Raw genomic sequence first — 27,328 nt, forward strand, 5'->3', positions numbered from 1 at the left:
CAAAATTGTCTTTTTTACTCTTTGTCAAATAAAAAAGCACTGTTTAGTTCCTTTTTGTCATTTTTTTGTTGGTTCAAACATCAGAAAAACATGTTTACAAGCTGCACTCAGCTCCTCCTTGACTCCTGACTGTGTGGCTGGACTCCTTCCTTCCTTCGTCTTGCACCCACTCTTGAGAAATGCCGCCTTCTCATTCAGCTCTTCTACTGCTCCAGCATCAGAGCCACTAGTTTATATTCCACAACCTTCAGTATCATTCTCGGGTTTCTTTGCTGTGTTCGCTCAGCTGACTGTCAAACCTGTGAGTCTGACAGTAGGAAAAACCTTTTCCAGCCTTCTGGGCTGCTCTCTTCCTCATTCCCTCACACTGTAACAGCAGCTCCTTGTCTGATAATCATCTTAAAGTCACATTCGGCCCATCCTCTGGCTCAGAGGGAAGGCTCTGTTTATCAGAGGTTGCACACAGACACACACAGAACTGAAACATCAGTTGATGAAAAGAGAGCAGTACACACTCACACACGAGTTCTTCAGATGAACAGAAGTGTTTAAATAATGAAACAATATTGTCCTCGCCTACATAATAATAAGTGTTCGCCTATGACAGTGCACTGGTATGTAAACTTAGCTAACAGTTATTCTGCTGCTCCACTAAAAATAGCTTCATGTTTGCTTATGTTGCATGAGTTTATACTGTATGTTCTGACAACATTGTAAATCCTGTCCAGGACCAGTGTAGTGTATATTTTTACAAGAAGTATTAAAATTAAAAGAAGGAAGTGACACATGAATTTACAGCCATCCCAATTACTTTCCCAGCTGAAAATTTTTTATATCTTGACAAACTGTAATACAACAACAGTAATGTAATTAAATCACGTTTACCACATTTGAAGATAATGTGATAACATAATATTATAACACAATCACATTATGTCATGAGTGATTTGTGTTGACTAGAAAATGAAGAAAACTGTAACCTTTACATCATCACTCATTAAAATGTGTGTGCATGTGTTTATGCTGTAGCCCGTACCTGTCCTCCAAGCTGTTTCATAAGAGGTTGTAGTTCACTGAAGAGGTCATATCCTTGGTGAAAGAACGTCAAGTGGGCATACATGAAGGACAGCATCTGTAGAGAAGACAGCAATTACTCAAAGAGCCAAAAGGAAGGATGCACAGATTGTTTAATGTGTTAGAGAAGTACACGTACCGATTTCAGAATTTCTGATCTTCTCTTGGATTGTAGCACATTTATCTGTAATGAACAAAAACACAAACAGTGAGAAGAGGGGAAGAGGTTTCACCTTTGATGCTGCTGGATCATATTCTACATGTTGATAAGAAAATAATATAAAGCACAGATTTACAAAAAAAAATAAAATCCCCAGTGACAATATCACATACGAGAGACAAATGCATGGAGGGAAAGTGAAGAGAAGAAAAGGGGGAATGAGGTGAGACACTAAGAGATGAAACAAAAAAAGAACATCTTAAGAAAAAGGCAAATGAAAGAAAGCAGACAAGCGTGAAATGAGTGGTACTGAAATTGAATGAGACCATCACCACAGGCAGTGCTGGACAGTACTCCCTAAATCTGGCACCAGGGGGAGCCATACGTCTCATGTTTAACCCACAGATGCTGCTGTAGCCCTTCTCACCTATCATCTACAATCTCCTGCTGCAGTCATTGCCTCCCCCTCTCTGCCTGTTTGTGTGTGTTTGTGTGTGTGTGTGTGTTTGTGTGTGTGTGTGTGTGTGTGTGTGTGTGTGTGTGTGTGTGTGTGTGTGTGTGACAGACTCTTCTTCTCCTCCAGAGCTTATTACCATGGTGCTGCTCATCTGTCCTGGGAGGTTATCTTAGGTTAATGTTGCAGAGTAGTGATAAGATATGGCTAACTTCATTTCTGACAGACAGGAACTAATAACAGTAGCAGACTCACCGACTGGGCCGTGGTGGATGTGTATGGCTACTATGAAAAGCAGGGCAGCTTCTTAGGGATTATTTTATGGATTAACATTGGTCTATTGGTCCTTGTTGTGGCCAGCGATATTTTTTTTTAGCTGTAGGTTGTAAGGCCCTTTTCCCTAGCAACACTAACCACAGTTGTGTTTATATACAGATGTAACTCCCACTGAGGGAAAGGAAGCTTACTTTTCCATCTCCTAGCCACAGTGGCTGATGCATCACAACTTTTACAAGCCGCCTCCTTCCCTTGATTACAGTCAATTAGTAGTTTCGACTGGAGCAGCACCTCTAAACGATGACTGTTTAACTTGCAAAGTGCAATACAGTGTCAACAAACACACTAGCCGCAGGCAAAATTTATAAGCATTTGGTTGGTAGGTGGTTGTTAATTTGAAGTAATTCCATACTTGTAGGACTGTGAAGACACAACATTTAGGCAAAATTTAGGTTTAAATTAGTCCAGAATTTTTGGGTTTGTTAAGTTTTGTAGATAAACAACACCCATTTATCAAGTGTGCTTCTGCTTTTCAGTGTTATATGCGTTTCTTTTTTAGGCACTTTTTGTAAGTCAGGGGTAAGTGTGAAGTCAAATGGCTGAATTATTTGTTCATCTCATTATATTTTGCATCTGTTTTTTCTTGCTTGATAATAGTCACCCAAAATTTCAAAAATTAGCATTCTATGAGCTCTACATGGCACAGCAGGGTAAAAGAGAGAAGCTCCAATCTTAAAATGTCATGAATGCAAGTCTGGCTTGAAACCCCTCTCATATATTTTCCTCTCCCTCTACCATCTTGCATGTCACTGTAAGCTGTGCACTGTATAATTAAGCAAAAATGCCACAAAAACAATCTAAAAAGAACAAAAAAAAAAAAAAAAGAAGCTAAAATATTTCCTGCAAGCACAGCTGCAGAGGTTAGCTGCGTTTTAAAAGTGCTGACAGCACAATCCAAATGTGAAACTTAAAATGAGACCCATTTAATTCAGTTGTGCTAGCTGCTAGGCTTATAGATTTCCTACAAGCATAAACAGGCAAGATAAGAACTCAACTAATTAGGCTTCATTTTTATGAGACAGTGATTATGTAGTGGGATACTGGAGCACACGGCCAAGCCTATTTTGAAACCTGCTTTTGGGTTTTTTTCACCATCTAATTTTGGAGCGAACAGCATTGTCTGTTCTTTGGAGGGAGATTCAATAACAGGGTTGGCAGCTGCCTTATAAGATAAGAAAACCACTACTGTGGCCAAGAGGAGAGACCAAGGGCTCAGCTGATGTATTTAATGATAAATGAGCGCTTTTCACAGCGAAACGTCAGGGTACAGTCATCTGACATCTGTGCAGCTTTGACAGAAAAAAGGTTGAAGTACAAGAAGGAAGAAAATGTTGTGCAAAAGGAAATATGCAATATGGACATATTTGACTTTTCACCTGAAAGTCATTTCTCCCTGCACAGATTGTTCAACCTCTAAAAAGGCAACTATTTTGCAAGCAAATATGTTACAGTATCACATTGGTGAAATGGTAAACACTGGCTTTTTTTTATAGTGAATAAAAAACTTCTCATTTATTCTCTTATGTACTTCCTCCTCTTGCTTTCTTCCTCTGCTGCTCGTTCTCCAATGACCTCACCTAAAAATATGAATTCTTATGTGAAAATGATGAATAACTTCTTAAAAGCTTTAGTTATAAATCCATTTATATAAAGTATTAATGTGTATGTTCACCAATCTATCCACACAAGTGTATAAAGATGTAGTATGTTACCAAGTACCATCATGTCATTGTTACTTTTTCAAGCAAAAATCAAAAACCACTTCTACCTACTTTTACAACTAAATCAGATGCTGCCTGTGTCCCGTTGAAGCTACTGCTGCCGTGTTTTTGAGCTAAATCCACCCTGACGTGGTGAGGTGGAACATGACAAGTGGATGAGCGTGGGCCTTTTCACTTTGAAAATAACAGAATCAAACACAGCTGTGGTTCATTCTTGTCTGTGCCACATCAGCATGTTTAACCTGACTCAGCATATTAAGTTCCATATCCAAATCCATGTTGGCTGGAGTGCAGAGAGAAATATCGAACATGACGGAGTGTAGCTCAGGTTTTTTTAAGCTTCTATATTAAAAGCTGCATGTCAGCAATCTACCGCTATATATATATATATATATATAAGGTGGAAGGTATATATATGATATATTAATATATATATATATATATATTTATATTTATAAGGAAGGTGTGGACTAAAATGAGGCACCACATTAAAGGAATGCCATAATGACTGCATGTACTGCAGAAGAGCATGGACGCCACTTTCCTATAAGGAAAGAGTAACTTTCAACTGCTACTTGAAATTTGTAGCAAGGGCACTGATTCTGTGCAACAGCCTGTCCCCTAAAATTTAAACAACCTATTAGGCCACAGCAATAACATTATGTAGCTGACATCTGTAGGGCAAAAACAAGGGAAGAAAAAAACACACACATCCAAAATGTAAAATGAGCAAGCATGAGGAGAGTGATAATTCAAAGTCTGCCGTCCCAAACTGCCAGCACTAGCAGGCAAACTCACAAACACGGCTCTTGCGGTAACATTAGTCCAAACCCAACAGGTCATGTCTGCCTTTTCAATCATTACCGAGTCTTGCCTTACCCTACCTGTAAGACGTAGTCGAGGACGATGTGTCGGAAGCACTTGCGTGTGGCAGTGAGGATGTTGGTGGCCTCCTCCACCTCATGCTGCTTGTTGCGGGGTGCCTGGGCATTCTTGATCAGTGCTGCCTCCTTCTCCTCACTCACTTTATCAAATTGCTTCTTGGCTTCTTTGAACTTACGTAGGTCACTGGCAAAGAATAAAAGAGGTGTATTAGTATTATACAATAACATTTTTAATTTGTGGGAATGTAAATCGGGACTGTTTAAGGAAAATCAGTTAACAATATTCAAGATATTTAATTATTCAGTAGGACGTGAGAATAAAGGTTTTTATAAATGAAGTTTGTTGAGTAACAGTTTCTTTCAGTACTACTTCTGCTAATCCTGTTGGCTGAGTTGGGTGGAACTACTCTAGAATAATGCCAAAAATGTGGTACAATGGAATTTGTACATAGTTTAGGGATAAACCTTTATAGGTTTTCACAAATTACGACCAAGGTCAAATAGGACACTTCCTTTTGTTTTCCACCATCTTGTAAAGGGGAAAGGTGAAATGTTAAACGAAGCTAGGTTATCTCTGGATGTGAAGCAACACAACCAAGATCAAAGGTGATTTCACAAATCTTGGGTGAGGTGGAAATCCAAGAAGGTTAAAACAAACAAACTTATTTGATGAAACTACTTGACTCTGCTTTTGTGAATGCAGAGCTGCTGTGTGTGACTGAGCAGTGCTGCTAATTTTGAGGAGGAGGAGAAAATATGAGTCCTCAAGCTATAACGTGTTCCACATTAATTCTTTGCTGTGTTTTGCCTAAGTGTGATTAAGTCACAGCTGAGTGCTGCAAGGTAGTGAATAATTGTGAGGGAAGTATGGATGCTGCTGATGTGGGTGTCTAGCCATGCTGTGCCAAGGGCAAAAACTGCTAATCCTTATAATGAAATAAACCAGAAGCCTCCGCTGCTTCCTGCACTTATACAAGCAGTCTGGAACTCAGTGCTGTTTTAGGAGGTGAAATGAGGTCTACAGTAGATCTGAAAATATCATCATACATATTCATATTATTTTCTTTATTATATATTATGTGATTACCTTTATGTAATATAATTACATGCCAGGAGCAGATCCTCTTCACATCAGATGAGACATCCTACTACTCTTTTTCTTCACATTCATAATTTCAGGAGAGGGCTTTCTCTGTTCCACAGCTGTTGCATAATTCAGCTAACATGGATTTAAGTGCAGGTATGTTATGTTATGTCCACCTCAAATGTGTCCAGTGTTCTTCATCTTAAGTTGATCTAAAGGCATGAGTTAAATCCCTAAATGTTACATGTGCTGTTGTTCTCACAGATGACACAAATTTTTCATTCATCATTCTTCAAAAGCTCTGGGTTCTAAGAAGAATAACCAGCTTTATCATCTTATTCAATTAATACTCACTCTTTGACAAATGTTTGAAGCTGGGTCTTGATTGATCTCTGGGCCTGATCGAATAATATCTGCAGAGAAAGACAGAAAAGTGTAAATACCCCTCTCTGTTTTGAGATAAAGCTTTTCTCCAGTTATTTGAATAATTCAAGCATTAAACATCTTAAGGCACTTCTCTAAGAAAGCAACAAAATACTGATACATGTGTTCACTTTCCAGACCACACAATCTCTAGCGAGTCAGCATTCAACAACCCTGTTTAGGTTTTTGCTAACATCACAGGCTGCAATTAAGCAGCTAAATTTACGCAAACAAGCTGACTTTGTAAACTCCCCTCATAAAGACATAAACACAAGAAATGACGTGATTCGTTTACTCTTGGTTTTGAGCCATACTCTCATTAACCTGCATGCTTCCTTAAAAATTAGCTCCCAAGCAAATGGCCCGACAAATGCTTCTGTCTAAATAAGGCTTCAGTGCGATTTCATGGCCAGACAAGACAATAAGAGCAGTGAGGCTGGGAGAAGCTACCAGTGGCAAACAGATTGAGCACTGTATATGAGTGGGTCATGTGCTGAAAGAACGCTGAGTGGCAAAAACCTATCTGACAGTCAGCTGACGTGACCACAGTTTCTGTTCTTGAGTCACAGTCGAAAGCACTGTGGCGGGTGGAGGCTTTTAGGGAACTAGTCGAGGAAGCTGATGGGAGGACTTTGTGAAGAAAGACTCAGTATAGACTGCCCACTGTGCAGCTCCTTTAGGATAATAGTTAAGAGGACATACAGTACAATAAATCCTCAACAACTACGCTTTAACCTGGCAACTTTACAGTCTGGTTGAAAGGTACAACCTAAGACCGTCTATAGAACCCAAATTCAACCAACCTCTCTCTAATTAATAACTTGGTCTATAAGACATGAGACATCAGAGAATTGAGTCCAAGGTGACATTTTTCATCATATTGCTTTATTTTATTTCCAAAGTCCAAACCCCAAAAGGTATTCAGTTTACTATAAAGTAAAACAAATCTCCCAATTTATGAAGCTATAACTATAATATTTTACATTTCCTTAAAAAATAACTTAATCGATTATCAAAATAGTAGCTGATTAATCTTCTGTCAATCAACTAATCAATTAATAAAAGAGATACACCTAAATAAAAGTGCCTCTAAACTATTTTTTCTTGATGCACTAAAGCATTAATAGCAATGATTAGGGATGTACAGAACCGGTCTTTTTTACATGTCACAGCAGGTAAAGTACGGGTGTAATTAATAACAAGTATGGTTGTATCTAATGTAGATGTGCCATTAATAGGTATCTTGTATGGTGCATTTGGGGACACTTTAATGGCACCATGGCTTCATGAATGTTATTACTTACTGCACATCTTGCTTGAATAAAGCCTCTTAAATCACTGGTTGACTGTTAATCGTTAACAACCAAGTTTTTAAAGTTGAAATATAATTTATATATATATAATTATATCAGGGTCGAGCAAGAGTTACGTTCGCATACACAACCACAAAGAACACAAAGGTTCAACTCCCCGTTGCAGTACCCCCAGCTTTAACTGTTTATTCCAACAAACATGTCACAGATAGTGTGACGCTGGCTGGAAACTCACTCTGAACATGTTATGCAGAGCTAACAAAAACAAGACATGACAAGGGAGATGAAGAGAAGAACTTTCAGTGTGGAGCAAGAGCCTCCAGCTCACCCTGTGCCTCCTCTGTGCTTAAGGGTGTCTTAATGAGAGGACAAACAAACGAAAGTTGTGTCTCCATTTTGAAATGTCAGTGTCATTCCTACCAGAGACTGACTGAGGAGACTAACAAGGGGATTCTGGGAAAGGACAGTCACATAATCAGATCTGCCCTACTGGGCTCCTTGGAGAGTTTGTTAGGAGACGAGAGAGGATAGAACAAGGGATAAGGTGTCATGTTAGTTCATTGTCCAAGGTCTTGTGGCTGGAAATGACATGCATTGGAAAACCACACAATAAAACCTGTAGGCCAACAGAATACCTATATTTCTCTGACTGAAGCCTAGAATGCTTTCTTCTTGTATTTCAGCTGTCTCGAGGATGACAACCACATCATAAAAACTTAACCATGACCATGTTTACTTTGGGAACGCATGATTTAGTTCAACAGATAAACATTGAGAAAATTGGAGGCAGGGAATAGATTTTATGAGACAGGAAACTATCTCTATACCATTGACTTTACATGCTGGGGGAAGTAACTTTTGTAAGTGAAAAAAACAATCCCAAAGCTATGTTGACATTAAAGTCGTGGTTAAAGAAATTCTTTTTTATTTTTGGGGGGTTTTTTTTTTGCATCTGACCCAAAGGGCTTTCTTTTTATGGATTGCAGTGTATGATGTGCAGACAGACACATTTTCAGTAAAACCCTATTTCACCCATGAAAGCAGCTGAAGGTTAAATGTATAGCTAATCCTTTGTAAAGTGGTTCTTGGACACTTTCTGCTTCCCTTCCTCAAACCAGTGGCCCTCCATTCACAGACCAATTTTCTCCTTGTAGTGGTCTACTTCTGTCCTTCCCAGCAGTAAATAAAACTGACAGCTAAAGAGCTGTCCCAGACTGTCAGGCCAGCTGAGTGTTGTCATCGCCCGGCTGTCAAGGGGAAAAAAAGAATAATGATACATCCGGTTTCACATGGCAGTGATAACATACCGTGTGATAGTTGATCATCTCCTGAAGGCTCTCAGCAAACTTTGTGAGACTAGACTGTGGAGAGAAAAGAAGGGCAGCCAAGAAGGATAAACTCATGAACCCATGACGGATAAGAATATAACAATAAAACAGAAATAACTGCAAAGGGCAAACAATAAAAAGTAGGCCTGTACCAAGACTGCACAAATAATGAATGGGATGAAATGCAAATTTCTGCCAAATGCTACACCACAGACACAAACTCTTCTGTCAGACAGGTATGTCTATGCACAAACCATGGTCTTTTTGCAGACACACTAGCACTTGGGAAAGAATTCTTTTGGCTAAGTCACTCTCTCCAAATACATGTAGTGGCTGAAGTTCTAACCCTAGGGAGAGGCAGTGAACAAAGTACACAAAGACAGAGAGGAAGTGCTTGCCTTGCCATGCAAAATTCATGTGAGAAAACAAAACATCTGACCTCGGCAAAACCCAGTGGACAGTACAGGATTTTAGGAAGCCTCATTTTTTGTAAATTTAGATTTAATCTGGTAATGTCATCAAGGATGAAAACACATTACTCAAGAGAGAAAACAAGGTAGTGCATGTTAACAGAGAGGAAGTACAGGCCTCTTCACAAATGGGAACAAGGAAGAAGCAAGTTATGATGTTACACTATACCGATTCAAACTCGTTTTTAAAATGTTTTTTTATTTTACTATTGTTTAATAACTTAAAATTATATTCAATATTTCATTACTTTATAAAATTTCAAGAGACCTGCCATCACACACACAAAAAATAAGAAAACCCACACTGCAACAGTGTTAACGTTGGTGACTCTCAATGTTTGAGATCAAGCCAGAATGTTTTTCTATTTACCTCGATGACTTCATCTCTGGTGGACTGCTGGGCTAGCTCCCGGATCCCGTTAACAAACTGCTTATTGGCTGCATTGTAGGCTTTTCCAGCATCAATCATCCCAATACACAATTTCACCAACTAGAAAGAAAGAGAAAGAGGGAAATACTTAAAGGGGGAATATGCGAGAAATGCAGGAATGCAGTTATAAACAGAAGTGTAGATGAACACTTGAATGAAGAGAAACTTGTAACAGTGCTGGTTAATTTCTTCAGGATATTCATTCTTATTAAAAATATTTTAAGTTTGCTGGACTCATAGTCGATGAGGAGGATCTGCAGTGTATAAGAATAACACTGAAAAACAACAAGCTAAGCCAGTTTCTTGGTAATTAACAACAGGCACTTCTTTCCCTTCTGACTCATTGGGGCCAAAGATAATTCCAGGTTACGTAAACTCACAACAAACTCTGGCCGTTCTCCATCCACTCCCACACAGGAGATGACACAGCCTCAATCTGCCTCTGCAGCCGAAGCAGCTAAATAACTCAACTACACATGCTGATTTTAAGCAATCTCCTGAACTGATAAGTAAGTGATCAGCACTCAATAAATAAAAACTAAAAAAACACAAAGTGCTTGTTTCTCCTTCAGGAAAGTTTGTTGAAACATATGACATTGGGTGTTTTGCAGCAAAACTCAAGTAAATCAATCATTTGAATCAGAAAGGGAATTAAACTCAAACGATGAGTAATAATCTAAATAATACTGTTTATATAATAGTGATTTTTTTATGTTTCAAAAAATGTGTTTCATCTCAAACATGTAAATGTCTTAGTAGCAAAGGTTTAAAAGGTAAACAGTAACTTTAAGTGACCCTTTAGGTGCTTGTCTGTAATGTAAACAATTATTATATATGAGCAGGTCTTACAAGACAAGATGGATGGTGACTCTTTATTGAATACCCTTTCAACACACAACACCCGCACACACCATCATAATTTGCATCTCCTTTGTGATCTCATTTGCATAACAGATTTTTGTTTTTGCTCCTGCCACACTTGTCATCACACACATTCTGCTGTTGGTACACCACATTCATCTGCTTGTTAGTATAATATGCGGTGACACAATTTTTATAAATTTTTTGGCTTTGACAGGACCAATACTTTATTTATAGATTAATATTTAAACATAAGGGTGTTGATATTTTCTATCATTTTGTTTGTTTGATTAGTAGATAATTTCTCAATAAAATGTGGTTCAGAAACTCAAAATAAAAGTAACCATGTATACTGGGCAAGGGAAGCTTTTATTAAAAAAAAAAAAAAGAACCACAGTTCAATCACATCTGACCTCAATCTAACCTGTAACATTATCCTCAGCCATAACACACCAGACAGCCATTGTTACAGTCCCCAGTACGTTTACACACCATCTTAGGAAAAGAGTCTTTTTAAAAGCAGAGTTTACAATGGCACAGTTAAAAGTGTGTTTACTTTTCATTCAACATGGCTTTGTGTGAACATAAGTGGCAGGTAGGAAGCTCAAAGAAAGAAAGAAAGTTGAACTCCGGTCTTGTCTCTGGACTCCACCCATCAACACATATACTGTATCACACAAACACACCCTCTCTGCAGCAGATCCTTCTTCTCCAGAGGGTGGGACTCTGTAAGACTGTAAGTATGAACTCAGATCTCAAGGCCTCATCCTCAGCTAGTGAACTTACTCTCAGCACTCCAGGGATCCATTGTTAGGAGGACTTTGTTTGCCACAGCAGGGTACTACTATTATTGATTATCACTAGATTCTTTGGTTGGTGTATTACTTTGATCTAGTTGATTTAAGCAGGGTGAGTGAGTTGATCTGTGATGCAGTGCACTACGAGTGGGAATGTAATATCAACCAGCTACAGGAAATAACCCCAAAAGGCAAACATTTATTGGCAATAAAAAACAGGGGTTCCCGTGTGAAAGTTAGCTTTACTTAGGAAGCATCAAGCATAACAAAAAGAAGCCAAAAACACACTCTAGTGCTCATATTCAGCAAATCACACTAAGATACAGAAAACGGTGATAAAGAGAGTAGGAGAATCTGTCTAAACTTGTTTATCCATTATAGTTTTGACCAAAAAACACATAACATGTGGTCATGATCAGAACAGATTACAACTGTCACTATATTTATGATTTTGATCAACAAATTGTTAAAAATGATTACAGGCTTTCTAGAAAAGAATGCTCATAGTGTCAATTAAACAGACACAGGTAAACCTGCTTTTGGCTGGCAGTTTATATTCATTTCCCACTGTGTTGGCAATGGATAGATATGTGATCTGCTCCAATTTCATAATCACTGGTACAAGTGAAACACTGTAGTGAGTCATGGTTTTTAGGGATTACAGAGGTAAATTGTCCAATTACATTACATACTACAGAGTACCGGTTGTTTTTTCATATATTTTTAAACACAGACACACCCACATATTTCATCAAAGTGTGAGCCAGATGCACACTGTCTATATTCAAGTCTTATTCAAAGACAATCTGCTGGGGGATATAACGGGGACAAGGCCGTGGACAAACCTGCAACTTTCCACTCACAGGATAGCCTTTGTAGCTGCCAGTTCACACAGTAGAACAAATGAACAATTAACCAATGTTTTTCAAGGGTGGTACTCACTTTGTCGAGCTTGGATTCCAACTCACACACATCCCCCTCCACTTCCTCTATGGTGGCTCTGTGGGGACAGAAAAAAACCCAAATGAAATCAAGTGCAACCATGACTCAATACTATCAACCTCTCTGACACTGAGAGGCGTTCATATGCTACATGAAAACAGGGATAAAAGACACACTGCAGGGGAATCATTATGTAAAGAATGTACTCTGTGCCAATATGATTTACCATACATGCTACATTATGACCATTTTCCCCATTCGCCCGCGGTCCCATGTCCACCACATACAGACTAATCAGATAAGAATGTTTTAAATAAAACTAAATATATCTGCTTTTTCTATATCACACTTCCTCAATTCTGACCTTCAAGGGAAGCAATAAACAGCACATGCATATACTGCATATCATAAGAGTAGCACAATTATTACTGACATTAATCTTGACTATTACTTGATTATCTCGGTTTGTTTGTTTGTCAGCAGGAATACAGAAAAATTGCTGAACCAGTTTGCATCAAATTTGGTGGAGGGACGGGGCATGGGCCAAGGACGAACCCATTTTTTTTATCGCTTTCCTGAACTTTGCAAGAAGCTATTCTAGTCAAACAAGATTTTTTTGATCACGCTCCATGATAATGAGAAAGATATTTGCCTGCGTATAGCATCTTATATGAACATCTTTACCATTTTTAAATACAGGAGGTACTTAAAGTTAAACATAACAATTCAGCTTCACCAACATGCCCATATTGTACAATTATAGCCTCTGAAAACTACAACTGTAATACATGTTAATATGTACTTGTGAAGTACTGACACAAGCCCACGCAACACACACTCCATTAGAGGCAGCCAAACTGAGAGCTGCCATTTTGGGTAATGCCACAGGGCTGGAGTCAGGTCTGGCACTGTGCCCTTTAAAATGTGACAAAGCACAGCTCGGTTCTCCACAGGATCAACAGCCTATGAGCTTCACAGTGCCACGACCGAGGAGGAAGAGGCACAGGCTTGGTAAACTAATCTCTACTCATCTTTGTGATAAATTAGACCGTTTAACATGTTATTGTAGCCTACCTTTCCAATCTAGGAACGGTAGATAAGTGGCTGATGAAAATACTGTAAACTTAGGAGGGAACAAAGAAAAATGCACCACCAATAATGTTATATGGAGTCATTTCTTCATTCTGCACTGTACAAAGACGTATCAGCAGAAAAGACAAAACTCGCCTATGCACTTAACCACCACAACACCTTGTGTTCTACACTCCCACTGGACACATGAGCCAATAAAGTCTGAGCTGATGCAGCGCAGTGTTAGCACTGATCATTAGGGGTGAACGATATGCAAAAAATAGCTTTTGCATTTTGAATTTCATTATCACTTCCATTTTTACTGAATATAAAAATGATGATGTGATTTTTGCTGCTGTCTGTAAAAAACAAACATGTTCCCTTTATTGTGAAGAAACTGATCTGCAGGCCAGGGCATCTTAGTAGCAACACAATGCTTCATATTTAATGGTATGTTGTGACACATTTTACCGTTATCAAAAAATTGCAGATCCTGTGATGTGGTTATCGCACTTTGCCATACTGAGATTTCGATAAATTTTCGATTAATTGTTGAGCCCCACTGGTCATGTCCTATTTGTGAAAAGCATCATTAACCGCAGCAACAGGCACCATGTGGAGATTAATAATGAACAACAGAGCCAGGAAAGAAAATGTTTGTTGGACTTGCACATTATAAAAAATGACTGATGATACAAGAGCAGAGAAAAGTAGTGCTTATGTCATTCAGCTCATTTGAGACTTTCAGATGATGCATGTTCCACATTTAAAACAGTTTAGCACTAATAATCTGGGGAAAGTTTACACAATAAGAGCACTGGAAAGGTTTAGATCTACTCTCTCTATCCCTTCCCATTTGTTTTTGGTAAAACTAATTATCAGTATATTAGGCTTGTTAAACTAAAGCTTGAACATACATGTCATTTTTTCCATTCAAGGGAAAACTGACAAGCTACAGCAGCACTGTGAGTGTGACATAGTGTGTCATGTGTCAGCATAAAGCAAAGGGATTAAGAAAGACACCCTGCAGTAGCAGTGGATGGCAGTCCCCAAACCCCCTCCAGCTGTTTGTTCTTCCGTATGGTATCACACTGACAGCTGCCAACATCTGGTCACTGTCAGGGAAAAACAAGAGGCTGATTGAGTTAGCCGTGTGTTTACAATAAGGGATGTTGGGATGAGGAATTCACATAAACATGTAGAGAAATCTTTTACCGCATATATAACGTATACTGTACAGATTTATAGACCATAGCTAGATGTTCTAACTAAAGACTTACGTCCCTCTCAATTAAATAGAAATTTAAATTGAGACGAGTCAACTGTTATTTTATAATTTTAACAGAAATAATATTTTGAGGTCACTCACATTCCTTTAACAAAATGTACAAGACTGAACACTTAGTCATAAAATTTGATCTCTGTTCTGCTCTTACTCCAACTACGGTAAACATACCTAAATAATTCTGTGTGTTTATGAACACGTTCCTTGTGAATGGGGGCAGCTTGCGGGGTGTTGGACTTTGTGTGAAGATGTGAAGAGGGTTAGGTACTTTAAGACCACCGTGAGCAAGACTAAATTCTTCTACTGTAAAATCTACACGTTCATTGCATTTGTCCTAGTTACATAAGATTTTACAGTTGTGCTTCATCAGCAAGATACAACGCTGACCTAAATGCAACCTTTAAGCCTTTAAATTCCCTCCTGCAACAGAAAACAAGCAATTTAATTGAGTAAAAGGTACTATAGGTCCTCTAGGCTTAGGAACTGCACTCTCTTTGCTGAAATCTCAAGCAACAGAAGGCTGCGAAGAATATGCCCTTCTCAAGTCCATGACTACATCACCAAAGTGCTCCACAGCTGAACCTGAGCTCAAAGCTAGCTGGTTAGTTAATTCTCGCCATGGTTAGTTGCAGGTTATACTACCAGAAGGAGGAAATAACCTGGTGTTGCAATTAAGTCTAATGAATTACAAAAGCATGCACGGACATCAACTCCATAAATCAGCAAGTTGAATTATGTGGATGCCAAAACCACACTGTTGAGCCTGCAGAAACTAACATGAGCCTATTTCAGCCAAATATGTTAAGTGCCAGCCTCTTAGTGTCAAACCTGCCTGAAGGATGTATTGTATGGCAAAAGAAACTTGACTAATTTTGTGAGCTTCTACTAATACATACCAACCTAAACTTTAATGAACTGACATCAACTTAATTGATTTGGTTTATGTTCTGTACTTTATAATTCAAAAATTCCCGGTCTAAGACGAAGGCTTGCAACATTGGAACAGCTGAGCCCTTGTACTGTTCGTTTTTATGAGATTTTGTTAGCAACCCAAACAAAGCAGAATGAACTAAAGCCTTAAGTAGACGAGGAGGGCAGAAACGGGGTCAAAAGCAATTAAGAGCTTGGTTCTCTCACACAGACATTAACCCTGGTCAAAAGCTAAAGAGTATTTTTCAAGCCCTGTTTACCTTTGTCAGTTGCTACAGGCAAAGTCCATTTCTATGATGACTGCTCTGCTGAAAGGCTCTAGTGTCTGGCTTCAAGAGCATTTGGATTTCTGTTCTTGTATTTTTCTATATTTATACACTGGGCATTTTGGTGGTACACAGTGACTACAAGAGTTGTGAGTACAAACCAAAATCACTAGCTGACAAACATTACCAGCAACCAGGACGAAGGGCTGAAGCCTTCATGTAGCAGCATGTGCTAGATTACTCTTCCCTTGAAGATTTGGGTGTGATCATGAGAAAAAAAAACATAAGGGGTAAAGGTAATTACACTGATATCATATATGCACAAAACCCATCTAAAGAAAAGCTCTCTGATTGAGCAACTGAAGCATGGGGAATGCTAATTCTTCTATGAATAATCATCTTATTATTTGAAATACATACTGTAAGCAAATCTGTAGGATCTTAAAACAAGGAACACACTGTAACTGATAATAAAAAAAACTGTGAGGCTTGCCCACTTGATTTCAATGACATTTGGTAATTTGGAGGTATTTTTCTTTCAATCAAAAACACCTGTCACCCTGTCCTTGATAAAAGCACCTGACCCAACCTGCTTCAATGTAGCTGCTCTGGGGCAAATAGCAGAACACCTGCTGTGGTTGCAGCTCTCAGATATGAATGTGCTTAAATGAGTGAATAAAACACGGGGTGGCTAGGAAAAGGTCAAGCACATTCAGACATCTTTCCCTGGAAAGATAACGGTGTAGAAGCCTAGGAAACCTAACTCAATCCTTTCAGTCAGTCAGTCACTCTCACGCTGTTCAAGCAACCACAATAACATGACTATTTCCTTCTATTCTCGAAATTTGAGTCTGCAGAGTGAACTTGTGAAAGTGCTGACAGAGGATAAGAAAAGGAGGGGCCCTGGCAAAATGAAAATCTGGGCCATCGCCTCACAGCTCTGACCTTGGAGCATGTCCAGCCTGCCTGAGTCTAGATAATGAGCAGAAGAAGAAAGAGGGAGAGAATGAGAGAAACAGACTTAACACACACACGCGCGTGCTTTTTCACAGGAAAAAATGAGGTGATGAAAACATGGCACTCATACAGGACAAAAATACATTGCAATCAGAAGACAATTAGAGGGATCTACAGAGAAACACCGGCAGTACTCAACCTAGTGATTCAACTGATATACTGCTGCTGAAGCCACACTCTTTCCATAACTGGCCTGTACCAAGCTGGTTTTATCGATGGTTCCCAAATGGGGACCAAGGATTTTGGCAGGGTTGTGACATTACACAGAATTCATAGTTCTATACATACTTCCCATCTGGTGTCACAATTCTTATATTTCTTTTAATCTATTTTGACATGTAAACACTTCAGCGGAAGTTGTTAGATTATGAATCACCTAGAATTTGAAAGAATAAGGATAGCAACCCTTATTATGTGAATGCTGTTAACTGAACTCACATATGTGCATGTGTTTCTGGAAGCAGTGGCACTTGTGGAAATAAAGCCCTTAAGCCTGTGCACTTTGGGCCCACACTCTACCCCCTGAGTTACTCAGAACTACAGCCATGGCAATGTCACATAAGGTTGTTCATACACGGTTTGATTCTATTCATAATATGTGGCCTATCTGCTCACTATTTATCTTCATTCTTGATTAAAAAGTTCAACTACTAAGTGAGCTTGTTGGGATTCTGCAGGTCAAACAAGGGTGCTCTTGCTTCAGTATTTACACTACAAGGTCCTTTAGTCATTGCACAATGGAGCTCATATAAAAGGAAATCACATGGTTTACACAAACAACGTTTAAATCTCTTAATCCAAAGTTCTCAAAAGATGATAATGAAGAGTGAAAGCTAGAGAACAGAGCTTTGTTGTCAGTTTCTCAATAGCTGTAAGATGGGTGCAACAAAATGCTTGGATAGATTTTAGCACAAAATATAGCACCTACATAATCTGTGAAGATACAGTTGATACAACAGTAGTCAACGCTTAACTGTGTTGCATTGAAATTAATTTTTGGTCAGCAGAGTAGAAAACTAGAGTAAGACTTGATTATTATGTCACTGAAATTTTTCAGAGTGAAGAAATCAGTGTGCTGATGGCCATGAGAAATCATTTCCATGCTCTCTGACAGTGAGGACAGAGATTATCTGAACACTCCCAGACAACTGAAAACTAGAAAATAAGAGGTTTAGCCGACTCATGTTTCCAAAACTTTAAGAAAACCAATTTCTTCTACTTGCACTAAACAAAGCAGAGTGAATAGGGAGCCTGTTTTCCTACAACACTTAGACACTTCCAGATTCTCAATATAGTGATACAATGTTATCTTGGACTATGACGTCCATGAGATTGCATCTCTGAACAGCCAACATGGTGCGATACGATAGACTAGATACGGATAAACATACAGCCTAGATGATGCAGGTATTTTGCCAAACATCTGATATGTGGCTCCTACAAACTAAAAAGAAGTAGCAGCTGCCGCCAAAGCAGACAAGCAAATGGATTTATGTGGAGGGGATGTAATCTCTGGACAATCTCATCGCACTGAACCTCTGTCCATTAGACCAAACAGCAGTCATAATACGCCATTTTGGTCCCCCCTTCAATTCAGGTGTTTTGTAACAGAATCATTACTGCACTTTGGTTTGAAACATGGAATGGAGCCACGAATCCTGGGAGCATCAAGATGTAATAAACATACAAATCAACCCCTTAATTTAGTGCTGCAAATATTAGTTAACCTAGTAATCATTAATTAACTGGCAACTATTTTGATAATCAATTGATTGTTTCAGTTATTTTTCAAACTAAAATATTAAATATTCTTGTTTCAGCTTTTCAGTTGAGTGATTTGCTGCTTTTCTTTGTCGTATATACAAATTGGGTTTTGGACATTGATATTTTGCAAACTAAATGATTCATCAAGAAAATATTTGGCAGATTAATCAATAATGAAAATATTTTTAGTTACAGCCCTATTTCAAATTGTTCCTTCTGTCCAGCCAACAGTCCAACTTTCAAAAATACTTAATCTCTTATCATAAAGGACTAATGAAACCAGAAAATATTCACATTTAACAAAATCTGTGCCAATTAATTTTTGGCACTAAATTAAACATGTTGATTATTTTTTTGTTGACTTAATCAATTAATTGTTTCAGCTATAATCTCATATGTGTGTCACTGAATCTTGCTTTTTGGAGTTCCAGCTCCTAACAGAGTACCTGTCAAAGAAAACTCTATTAAGGAAGTAAAGTACATGTGAGCAGCTCCAAGTACAGTTGCTGTGACTACAGTGTTTGGTTTTACTCATTCAGCGGCAAAGATAAATTACATCCACCTCATTTGTTGACCTTTACAGCAAAGAGAGGACTCTCCCTCTGGGACAAAGCTGAGCTGGTAGTAAATTCCAGCAGAGAAGTAAAAGGAAACAGCAACATGTGATTACTAGCTTTTTCACTACATGAAACCATATAAATTAGGGAACTAAGACATCCTGGTTTGAGTGCTGTTTGGGTGTGAGGGTGAAGTTAGCCCTAAATAAAGAGAGACGTGTGGTATGAACCAGACTACAGCTCATGAAGAACAGAAAAAAAAACCTGCCTTGTAAACCACATCAGTGAGGGAATGTTTGGGTCATAGTTCTCTTTAAGTTGGCCAAGATCACGCAAAGGACACTGGTCCACAGACAGAGGTCCACAATACTGAACGTCTGGAAGAAAAGCTAAATGCTTGGATTATATGGGTCTGTGGTTCTACCCCAGAGGGTCTTTGCAATTCGTATTTATGTATCAAATTGTCATGACATCACACTCCCACCATGTATACCTTATTTTTTTATACCTGTAAGCGAGCACTCGGTCAACAGCCACAAGCTAGACTACACAAACTAACTTCCCACTGAAATTTTCAACTCTAAAATCTACTGATCTCGGGATATCTTAATGAGCCATCCAATCAGTTCTAGATATACGGAGTGACACAGTATTCCCATTATTCATAAACCTGCTAGATGATTAATTTCGGTCCATTTGGAGAGATTTGATTTGAATGTACATTTCTCAAAAAAAATCAATTTGCATTCACCAAGATTCAGTAAAAAACTAGAACTGCACCTAATGTTTTGATTATTTTTCATATAATTATCATAATAATATAAAGTGCTGATATTATTTTAAATGTCACGAAATAGTAAAAATTGCCTATCACTATTTCTCCAAGAGAGCATCTTGAAATTACTTTTCATGTTCAAACAAGAGTCGAAAGAAAACTTTTAGAGGGCCATTTGTACACGAGTTCAGCACACTACAGCAGCTTAAGCCACCTTTCTTTGTTGTTTTGTTTTGTTTTGCTTTGGCTTGACGGGTAGAAACGGCACCAACACTTACACGGTTGCCAGGGTATCCCCTTAAATCTGTGCACTTGTGTTATTGTAGTTACTTGGAGTAAACATCCAAATAAAATTGTGGTATTTTCGTAGCGGGTGACTAAAATTCTAACACTGCCAACATCTACCCGTCATTAACAACAGAAACAGTCAAAGGTCTGTCAGTCAGAACCGTGACTACAGAGTAATATCTTCTATAAAAACGGAGAAACTTTATTCTTTTGCAGTGATTCACCAACCATAAACCAAAACAAAAAGTATAACCTCACTGCCTCTGTGTGGGTGTTGGCAGAAGGCCAGCAGGCTGTGCGCACTCTGCAGTGGTTGAGCACGTTTGTCATTCGCGCTGCCGACACAATGGAGTCTTCTGTGGGGCCTGTGGCACAGACCTTGGCACTTCAAAGACATAAGCTCACACTCAAACACCACCTGCTCTTCACATATTTTCCCTTTCCTCCACATTGGGAGATATTTTCTGATGCAGATGTTCTACACTTGGTGGATTGGCTGGTTTGACTGGAAATCTGTTTCCATTGTCAATATCTGGCCTGCTATCTATTAAGAATGCCATACAGGGTTGTAATGATGCTTAATAGTGCTGTTGTCTTTCTTTTACGTGATGGTTAACTAAATATCTTAGGGTTATGGACTGTTGTCTGGACAAAAAAACTGTGCAAAAACATCACTTTGGTCTTCAGAAAATTTTAATGGGCAAACTTATTAATTAAATAATCAAAAAAATATTGGCAGATCAGTGATGAGAGTGATTTTAGCCCTGCGCCCAAACAGTCATTTAATGTTGAGCATCTCCCAGAACTGACTCCAATCCAGTATTTACATTTTCCCGCATAATACAGCTTCAAACTCGCAACTTAACCCAAACCAGGCTAAATTCAAAATGACTATAACTAATCCAATTTACATATGACAGTTAAATCGCTTTGCTCTTACAACTTTCCTTTGATGTTCTCTAATTACATTTTGTATAGTGTCCAGCTGTGTGTTGTCATTAATTCTTCCCTTCTGATCTTTTGTTGTCAACAGTGTCTTAATATTTAGATGGTGGTTGTTTTGATGTTTATTGTCTAATGCCTGCCATTAAAGCCTGACATTAGGAATTTAAAAGGTTTATTCCACTGTTACTGAAATGACGGTGGTGGTCAAGACAAACAACTGAACCGTTTGAATCTGTTACTGAGGATGGAAATGTGAAGAATGGGGTGAGCCTCAGTACTGTGACGTAGATCCTGTAATTGTTAGAGAGCGGTGCAGTGGTGATGGGGGGCGGGGGGGACCCGCTGTGGTAAAACCCACCATTAGATGCACGAGCTACAACAACATCAACAAGATGAGGTCATTACTTAAAGATAAACACTTACGCAGGCTTTGGGAAATTCTGCCTGGGGTTTTGATGAATGAATATTATGGCCGATTGTGCATTTAGTGTACATCCTCAGCCTTCTTACATCATAAACAAGCCGTAGGAAGGAAACATACTGAGGAGAGGGTGGGAGTCACAACTACAGTATTTTTCAGTATCTGCAGAAAAACCTGAGGAGTGATTGTGACTGACAGGCTAGAGATTCCTCCTATTTGAGAAACGGATCTGAGAATTTTTGTTTTGTGCTTGAAAAATAACTTGAATGATTAACAGATCATCAAAATAGTTGAAGATTGATTTTCTGCCGGTCAACTAATTGCTTATAACTGACATGTTTCAGCTCTAACTTCAACATAACAATAAACTACATTTTCTTTGAGCTGCCACAGTTCTGATAAAATAATGGTACTTATTTTATTATATTTTATTGACTCTGCTGCCCTAACCTTACTGAAATACTGCTTCCCATAGTATTACTGCATTACAAATAGAGCAGTGTTAGTCCTCACATTTCATTAGCTGTGCATTTCCTTTCTTAATAACCATTAAAAAGGAAATGGATTGCAGAGCAATTAAATCAAACTGCAACAACCCCAGCATGCTAACAAGCCTGCAGGATTCCCACGGGAAACTAATCGGGGTGTATCGCAGTATGAGCACTGCTCATCAGGCCCTTGGCTGTGTATTAGCAGAGACTGTCAGTGATCTGCTGGCGCTACAGCTGCTGTCAGTGACTCAGGGGAAACTACAGCAGGGGCTGTTGGACCAATGACTTCATATCATGGCGCTCAGCCAAGCTCACAATCAGCAAAACCAATCAGGGGCCAGCGATCATGTAATAATGATTAAGATTAGAATTAAGACATAACTGTTGCTGCTAATTACAGAAATTAGCTCAATTCTGGGCAGTTCATGTTGACTATAGGTATAAAAATATATCTCTATTTCTCTTGACATTTTGTTTTTTAATCTCTTGATGTTACACTTTCTTGCATGCCCTATTTAAAACCGGATACCATCTCATCTCAGCACCGCAGATGTTCAAACTTTCAGGCAATTGGACAGAAAATAGGTCAAACAAATCTCAAATGGTCTTTATTATTGCTCTTAAACTACCAATACAACCATGACATTGCTAATTTAATATGAAAAATATACTGCAGATATTAGCCTCCATTGGGACCTTGCAGGATAGAAAGGCATATAAAATATGTAGCAACATTTGTTCTTAAATACATGTGGGGAGAAAAGCCACAGTCCTCTGAAGGGAATTTTCAACTTTCATAGTTGAAGAGAAGCCAAAAAAGCTCTCGAGGCTGAGTCTAATGTCTACTCTCAAGTGGAAAACTAGGCTAGTAGGGTTTACTGCCAAAAATACATAATTTTTGCACTAGTGCATCGCTCCTCCAGGCTGAAAGCATGGTTTATGACCAAAGACAGCTTCCCAACTAAAATGAGGATGAGAGCAAAAAATAAATAAAAAATGTGGGGTGTGCCAAATTACCACTTGAAAACAACCCTGTCCACATTTGGGGGCTCCATATTCTCTGGCACAAAGTTGAAAGCAAACACCAAAATGGAAACAGATGTTGAGCGAGTGAGAGCTGCTCCATGCTGGTGTATATTCTATGTTTTCATCCATTCTCTCCCGCTCTGTCCTCCTCTCTGGCTAAACATAATGAGTGGGGGTTGGAAAAATGACAGTAAAGCGATGGTGGTCGAAGTGGAAAACTGTGCTGTGAAAAGCTCAGATCAGTCCCAACCCTTCAGGATGAACCCACAGCAGACTTAAAAGCCAGGAAACATTGACAGATGACCCTCCCAAAGAGCAAAGGTCACTAATAATAATAATAATAGATAGAGATGGGGCTTTGTGCTTAATTGTGACACCTAGCAGCAGAGGATCATGGGAAGTGGCTTCTAGTCAGACTAAAGTGATTAAACAGAGATCGGAGAGTGCTCATAATACTGATATTCAGATGGTGCACAGGTATAATGTTTGTTGTCCATAAAACTACAGGACTGAGCAAAACACTGACAAAAATATCACACACCAGTATTGTGGTTGCTTTTCCAAATTGTACATTTTGTGCTATAACAGTGCTAGCAGTATTTATGACTCTCATTCATTTTCAATTCATACAAAAGGCAGAAAATAGTTGATGGGTGAGATAGGTAGACATTAAGAACAGAAAGGAGAGGAAAAGGGACTTCAGTAATAAAGGTCAAAGTTGTTATAATAACAATAATCTGACAAGCACATTTCATGTTTGTGGCTGCACATATGCTTTTTACACAGTTTTCATTTATTCAAACTACTTTGACCTTCTATTCTGGTTGGATGGGTGGAACTATGTTATAGATAGATAGATCAATAGATAGATAGATACTTTATTTTATTTATCCCCTAGGGGAAATTTAAATTATGTGAGGTCAACAAGCTTTCTAAACCAATAAGAATGATGAAGGTCCAACTTCAGTTACAGGAAGGTCAGGGGAATGTTAATCAAGCACCGTTTGTACACCTGTGCCAGAATCCCCAGGAGAGGTCTAATTACGTAAAATAAGTGAAAACACCTGTGTGAGTAATGCTGGGCGTTATGACATTTCTGCAATATTGTTGCAGAAATGAATTATCTGACTGAGTCATCCAGCCGACAGTGCTGGTGTTGACATTTAGAAGTCTCCCGAATTCAATAAAGTCTTTACAGCTGGCTGTTGGTCATTTACTCTTTATTTATTAATAATCAGAAATGACACTCCATACATAAATGACCGACTTTCAACCTGGAAGAGATATCTTTTGAAGTCTATAGGAAAATGGTTTCATTTGCGGCCTGAAAGTCAGTGGTTAAAGGTTTCAGTTGCAGTAAAACAATGCTTGTTCACCACAACCTCTGTCTGCGGTCCAGCTGAAGTAGTTTCCTTGCTTTGTTTGTTACTGACACAGACAACTTCAAAGTTTCTGCAATGACCCAGCGCTCTCTGTTATCCACAATCAATCAAAAGTCAGTGTATGTATGATGACGGTGATGATGGAAAGGAGGAAAGACAGAAACTTAGCAGACCCAATGATGAATATGATAATGAAAATAAACGTCAGTTGCAGCAACAACAAGCATACCAATCAGCTGCCACAGTTCTCAGAAATACTTGGACATAATAGACCAATTATATTGTTCAGCTAAATTTACTTGTATACATTCTATAACAATGTCCTCATACCCCGGCCTTCTTGGTAACAGACATGGATGTTTATCACCACAATGTTGAACCAGCCATCTTCAAGTAACACAGCTGACTGGAAAGTTTTCCTTTATTCAAAGTCCTGAATGCGCTCCTAAAGGAAATGCTCTGATTTTTAAAAAAACATGCTCCATTCTTCTGAAAACAACTTTCTAACATCTGTTCCTCATTTTTGTGAGAGAGGATGTTACAGCAGCAGCAGCAGAGGGAGCGTGGGCTGAGGGAGGAAGGAGGGAGGCGCTTTATCAAATCTCTGGAAAACGCAAATTGAGTGAGGAGGAAGTTGAGAGCAAACATCTCATTTTACACAACTTTAAGGGCTGGACGGACTGGAAAAAAAAAAGAGGTTGTGAGTGATGATGTCAGAAGTGACACCGCTGCCAGGAATACATCACATGAACACCCACCACCTGACAAAACTGCTGAAGAGCTCATTTACACTTTGGAGTGGATCCAGCCATTACTCAGAGGTTCTAAGCTAAGCTAAACACTTAGCAACTATTTTTATAATCAGCTGATGGTAGAAGCAATTATACCAATAGTTCATTGATTTCAACTTCTCCAACATGAATGTTTTTCACATTTAAAAAGACAAAAAAATGTTATGGTGGTAAAAGTTTTGGTGGACTGTTGGTTGGACAAAGGAGCTGAAATAATTGGTCGATTAATCAATTAGTCGATTGACTGAAAAGTAATCTGTAACATTTCTGATGATAAATTAATCATGTCATTTATTTTTTGAAGCAAAAACAGTGGAACAATGTGCAAAAAGAATTTCCTGCTTTCCGTTGCCATATCTCATGGTAAACTGAGTATTTCGGACTTTTGAGAAAATAAAACAAAGATGTGATGAGCATTTTCTTTTTTAAAACCATTTTTTACATTAAATCAAAACATTAATGGACAAATCAATCAATAATAAAAAACAACCATTGGTTGCAGCCCTATTGGACAATACAAACATGTCAACTTGTGCTTTGAAATTACAATGGCCATTATTTACCATTTTATAGCTCAAACAATTAATTGATTGATTGAGAGAATAGCTGACAGACTAATTGACATGAAAACCGTTAGCTGCAGTCCTGAGAGGTGCTCCCCTCAACTAAATGAATACCGGTAGGTGACACACTGACTTTGTAGATTGCTTTGCAATTTTTTGGATGAACCGGCTACTGTGGCTGGTGGGAGACAAGTAGTTCCCTGTCCTGCCAATAGAACACCAGCAAGAGTAAATCATTCCAGATATGTAATACAGTGCAGAGGTATATAACACAATAAAATGTATTGGGGAGTTGGGGAATTTGACAGAGCCACTGGATCTGCATCAGGGTGTTAATTGTCCAACAGTCCTTCTGTATGCTTGAAATGTTAAACAATGGCCAGTGAAGGTTACTTCCCGCATTCATATTTAATATATTTCCATGTTTACATAATTTATACACAGAAAAAAGGGCGCTGGTACAGCCTGATAATGCACATATGCGCTCACCACACTGGTCAGTGAGTTTATGTTTGGTTTCCTAACCCCATCAGGCAGCCTCCCGACTGGCCCCAGCTTTCTTACAGACAAAAATAGAAAAGTAGCAGGCAGCAAACAGCTAGCTAGTTACTGCTGATTAGCTTAAAGCAGCTAGCTGGATATTTCTTCCCTGTGATAAATGAATAACTAAAGGGGGACAAAAGCCAGGCTGTCAGCACTCACCTGAAACGTGGGGAGTCCTTCAAACACTCCTCGAAATCCACAGTTATCTTCATTTTGCCGCAGTGACTGACCGAGCAGACTTGCTCTCTCTCTCTCTCTCTATCTCTTTGATTAAAGACAATAATCCAGGCTGAGTCTTTCTGGCTAATTAGCTTGTTTGCTAACGTTTCTGTGCCTCGGTCCGACCAGCTGGCTCCACTCTGTCACTGCTCTGCTAGCCAGCTAGCCTCAGAGGCCAGCAGCTACGAGTGAAAAGTCGCGGCAGTGCAACCATAAACGACCTTATGCTGAATGTAAGAGTGCCCAAAAAACGCTCTAAACAAACTGTTTCAGACGCAGCGGTCAGCGGTGAAAGCAAGAGTGTCGTCCGGGAGCTGGTTAGGTCATAACAGCCAGTGGGAGAAGAGCTTTTTCTTCACCGCACGTACTACAGATACAGAGATCGTCTATGCCGGGAGGAGGGATCACCATCCAGCGCGCATGTGCCCCGCTTCTGTGGGTTTATGGAAATTATGTGTCACTTACAAAACCATCTTAAAACAAAACGTGTACCACCCTCTGATAAGGGTTTTATGTGTGATTTTTAGATCACACATATCGTCCATTTGTATTACTATTGGAACGTGTATTGTTCTGAATCACTTATTATGACAGGAATTCTTGCTTTAATTTTATTTTATTTATTTATTCTGTCCAAGTTTTATATTCCTAAATCCAAATTTACATTTAAAAGGCCAAATGTCTCTGAGCTGAGTAGTCCTTCTGTATATTTATACA

At 38.8% G+C, this 27,328-nt stretch overlaps 1 protein-coding gene across 1 annotated transcript in view; it reads right to left on the bottom strand.

Annotated features, from left to right (window-relative positions):
- The window catches only part of acap2 (ArfGAP with coiled-coil, ankyrin repeat and PH domains 2), a 51,631-nt gene extending 24,673 nt beyond the window's left edge, over positions 1–26,958 (bottom strand). Inside the window, exons 1-8 of the mRNA XM_022739212.1 lie at positions 26,552–26,958; positions 12,278–12,335; positions 9,618–9,737; positions 8,757–8,810; positions 6,068–6,126; positions 4,630–4,813; positions 1,214–1,258; positions 1,037–1,132 (exon numbers count right to left, since the gene is read on the bottom strand). Coding sequence (XP_022594933.1) covers positions 1,037–1,132; positions 1,214–1,258; positions 4,630–4,813; positions 6,068–6,126; positions 8,757–8,810; positions 9,618–9,737; positions 12,278–12,335; positions 26,552–26,604 — 669 coding nt within the window. The 5' untranslated portion in view covers positions 26,605–26,958. The remainder of the gene's footprint in view (positions 1–1,036; positions 1,133–1,213; positions 1,259–4,629; positions 4,814–6,067; positions 6,127–8,756; positions 8,811–9,617; positions 9,738–12,277; positions 12,336–26,551) is intronic.
- Positions 26,959–27,328: the final 370 nt, after the last annotated feature.

Source organism: Seriola dumerili, unplaced genomic scaffold (genome assembly GCF_002260705.1).
Source record: "Seriola dumerili isolate Sdu_G_001 unplaced genomic scaffold, Sdu_1.0 BDQW01000002.1, whole genome shotgun sequence".
In the NCBI taxonomy this organism is placed as follows: Eukaryota; Metazoa; Chordata; class Actinopteri; order Carangiformes; family Carangidae; genus Seriola; species Seriola dumerili.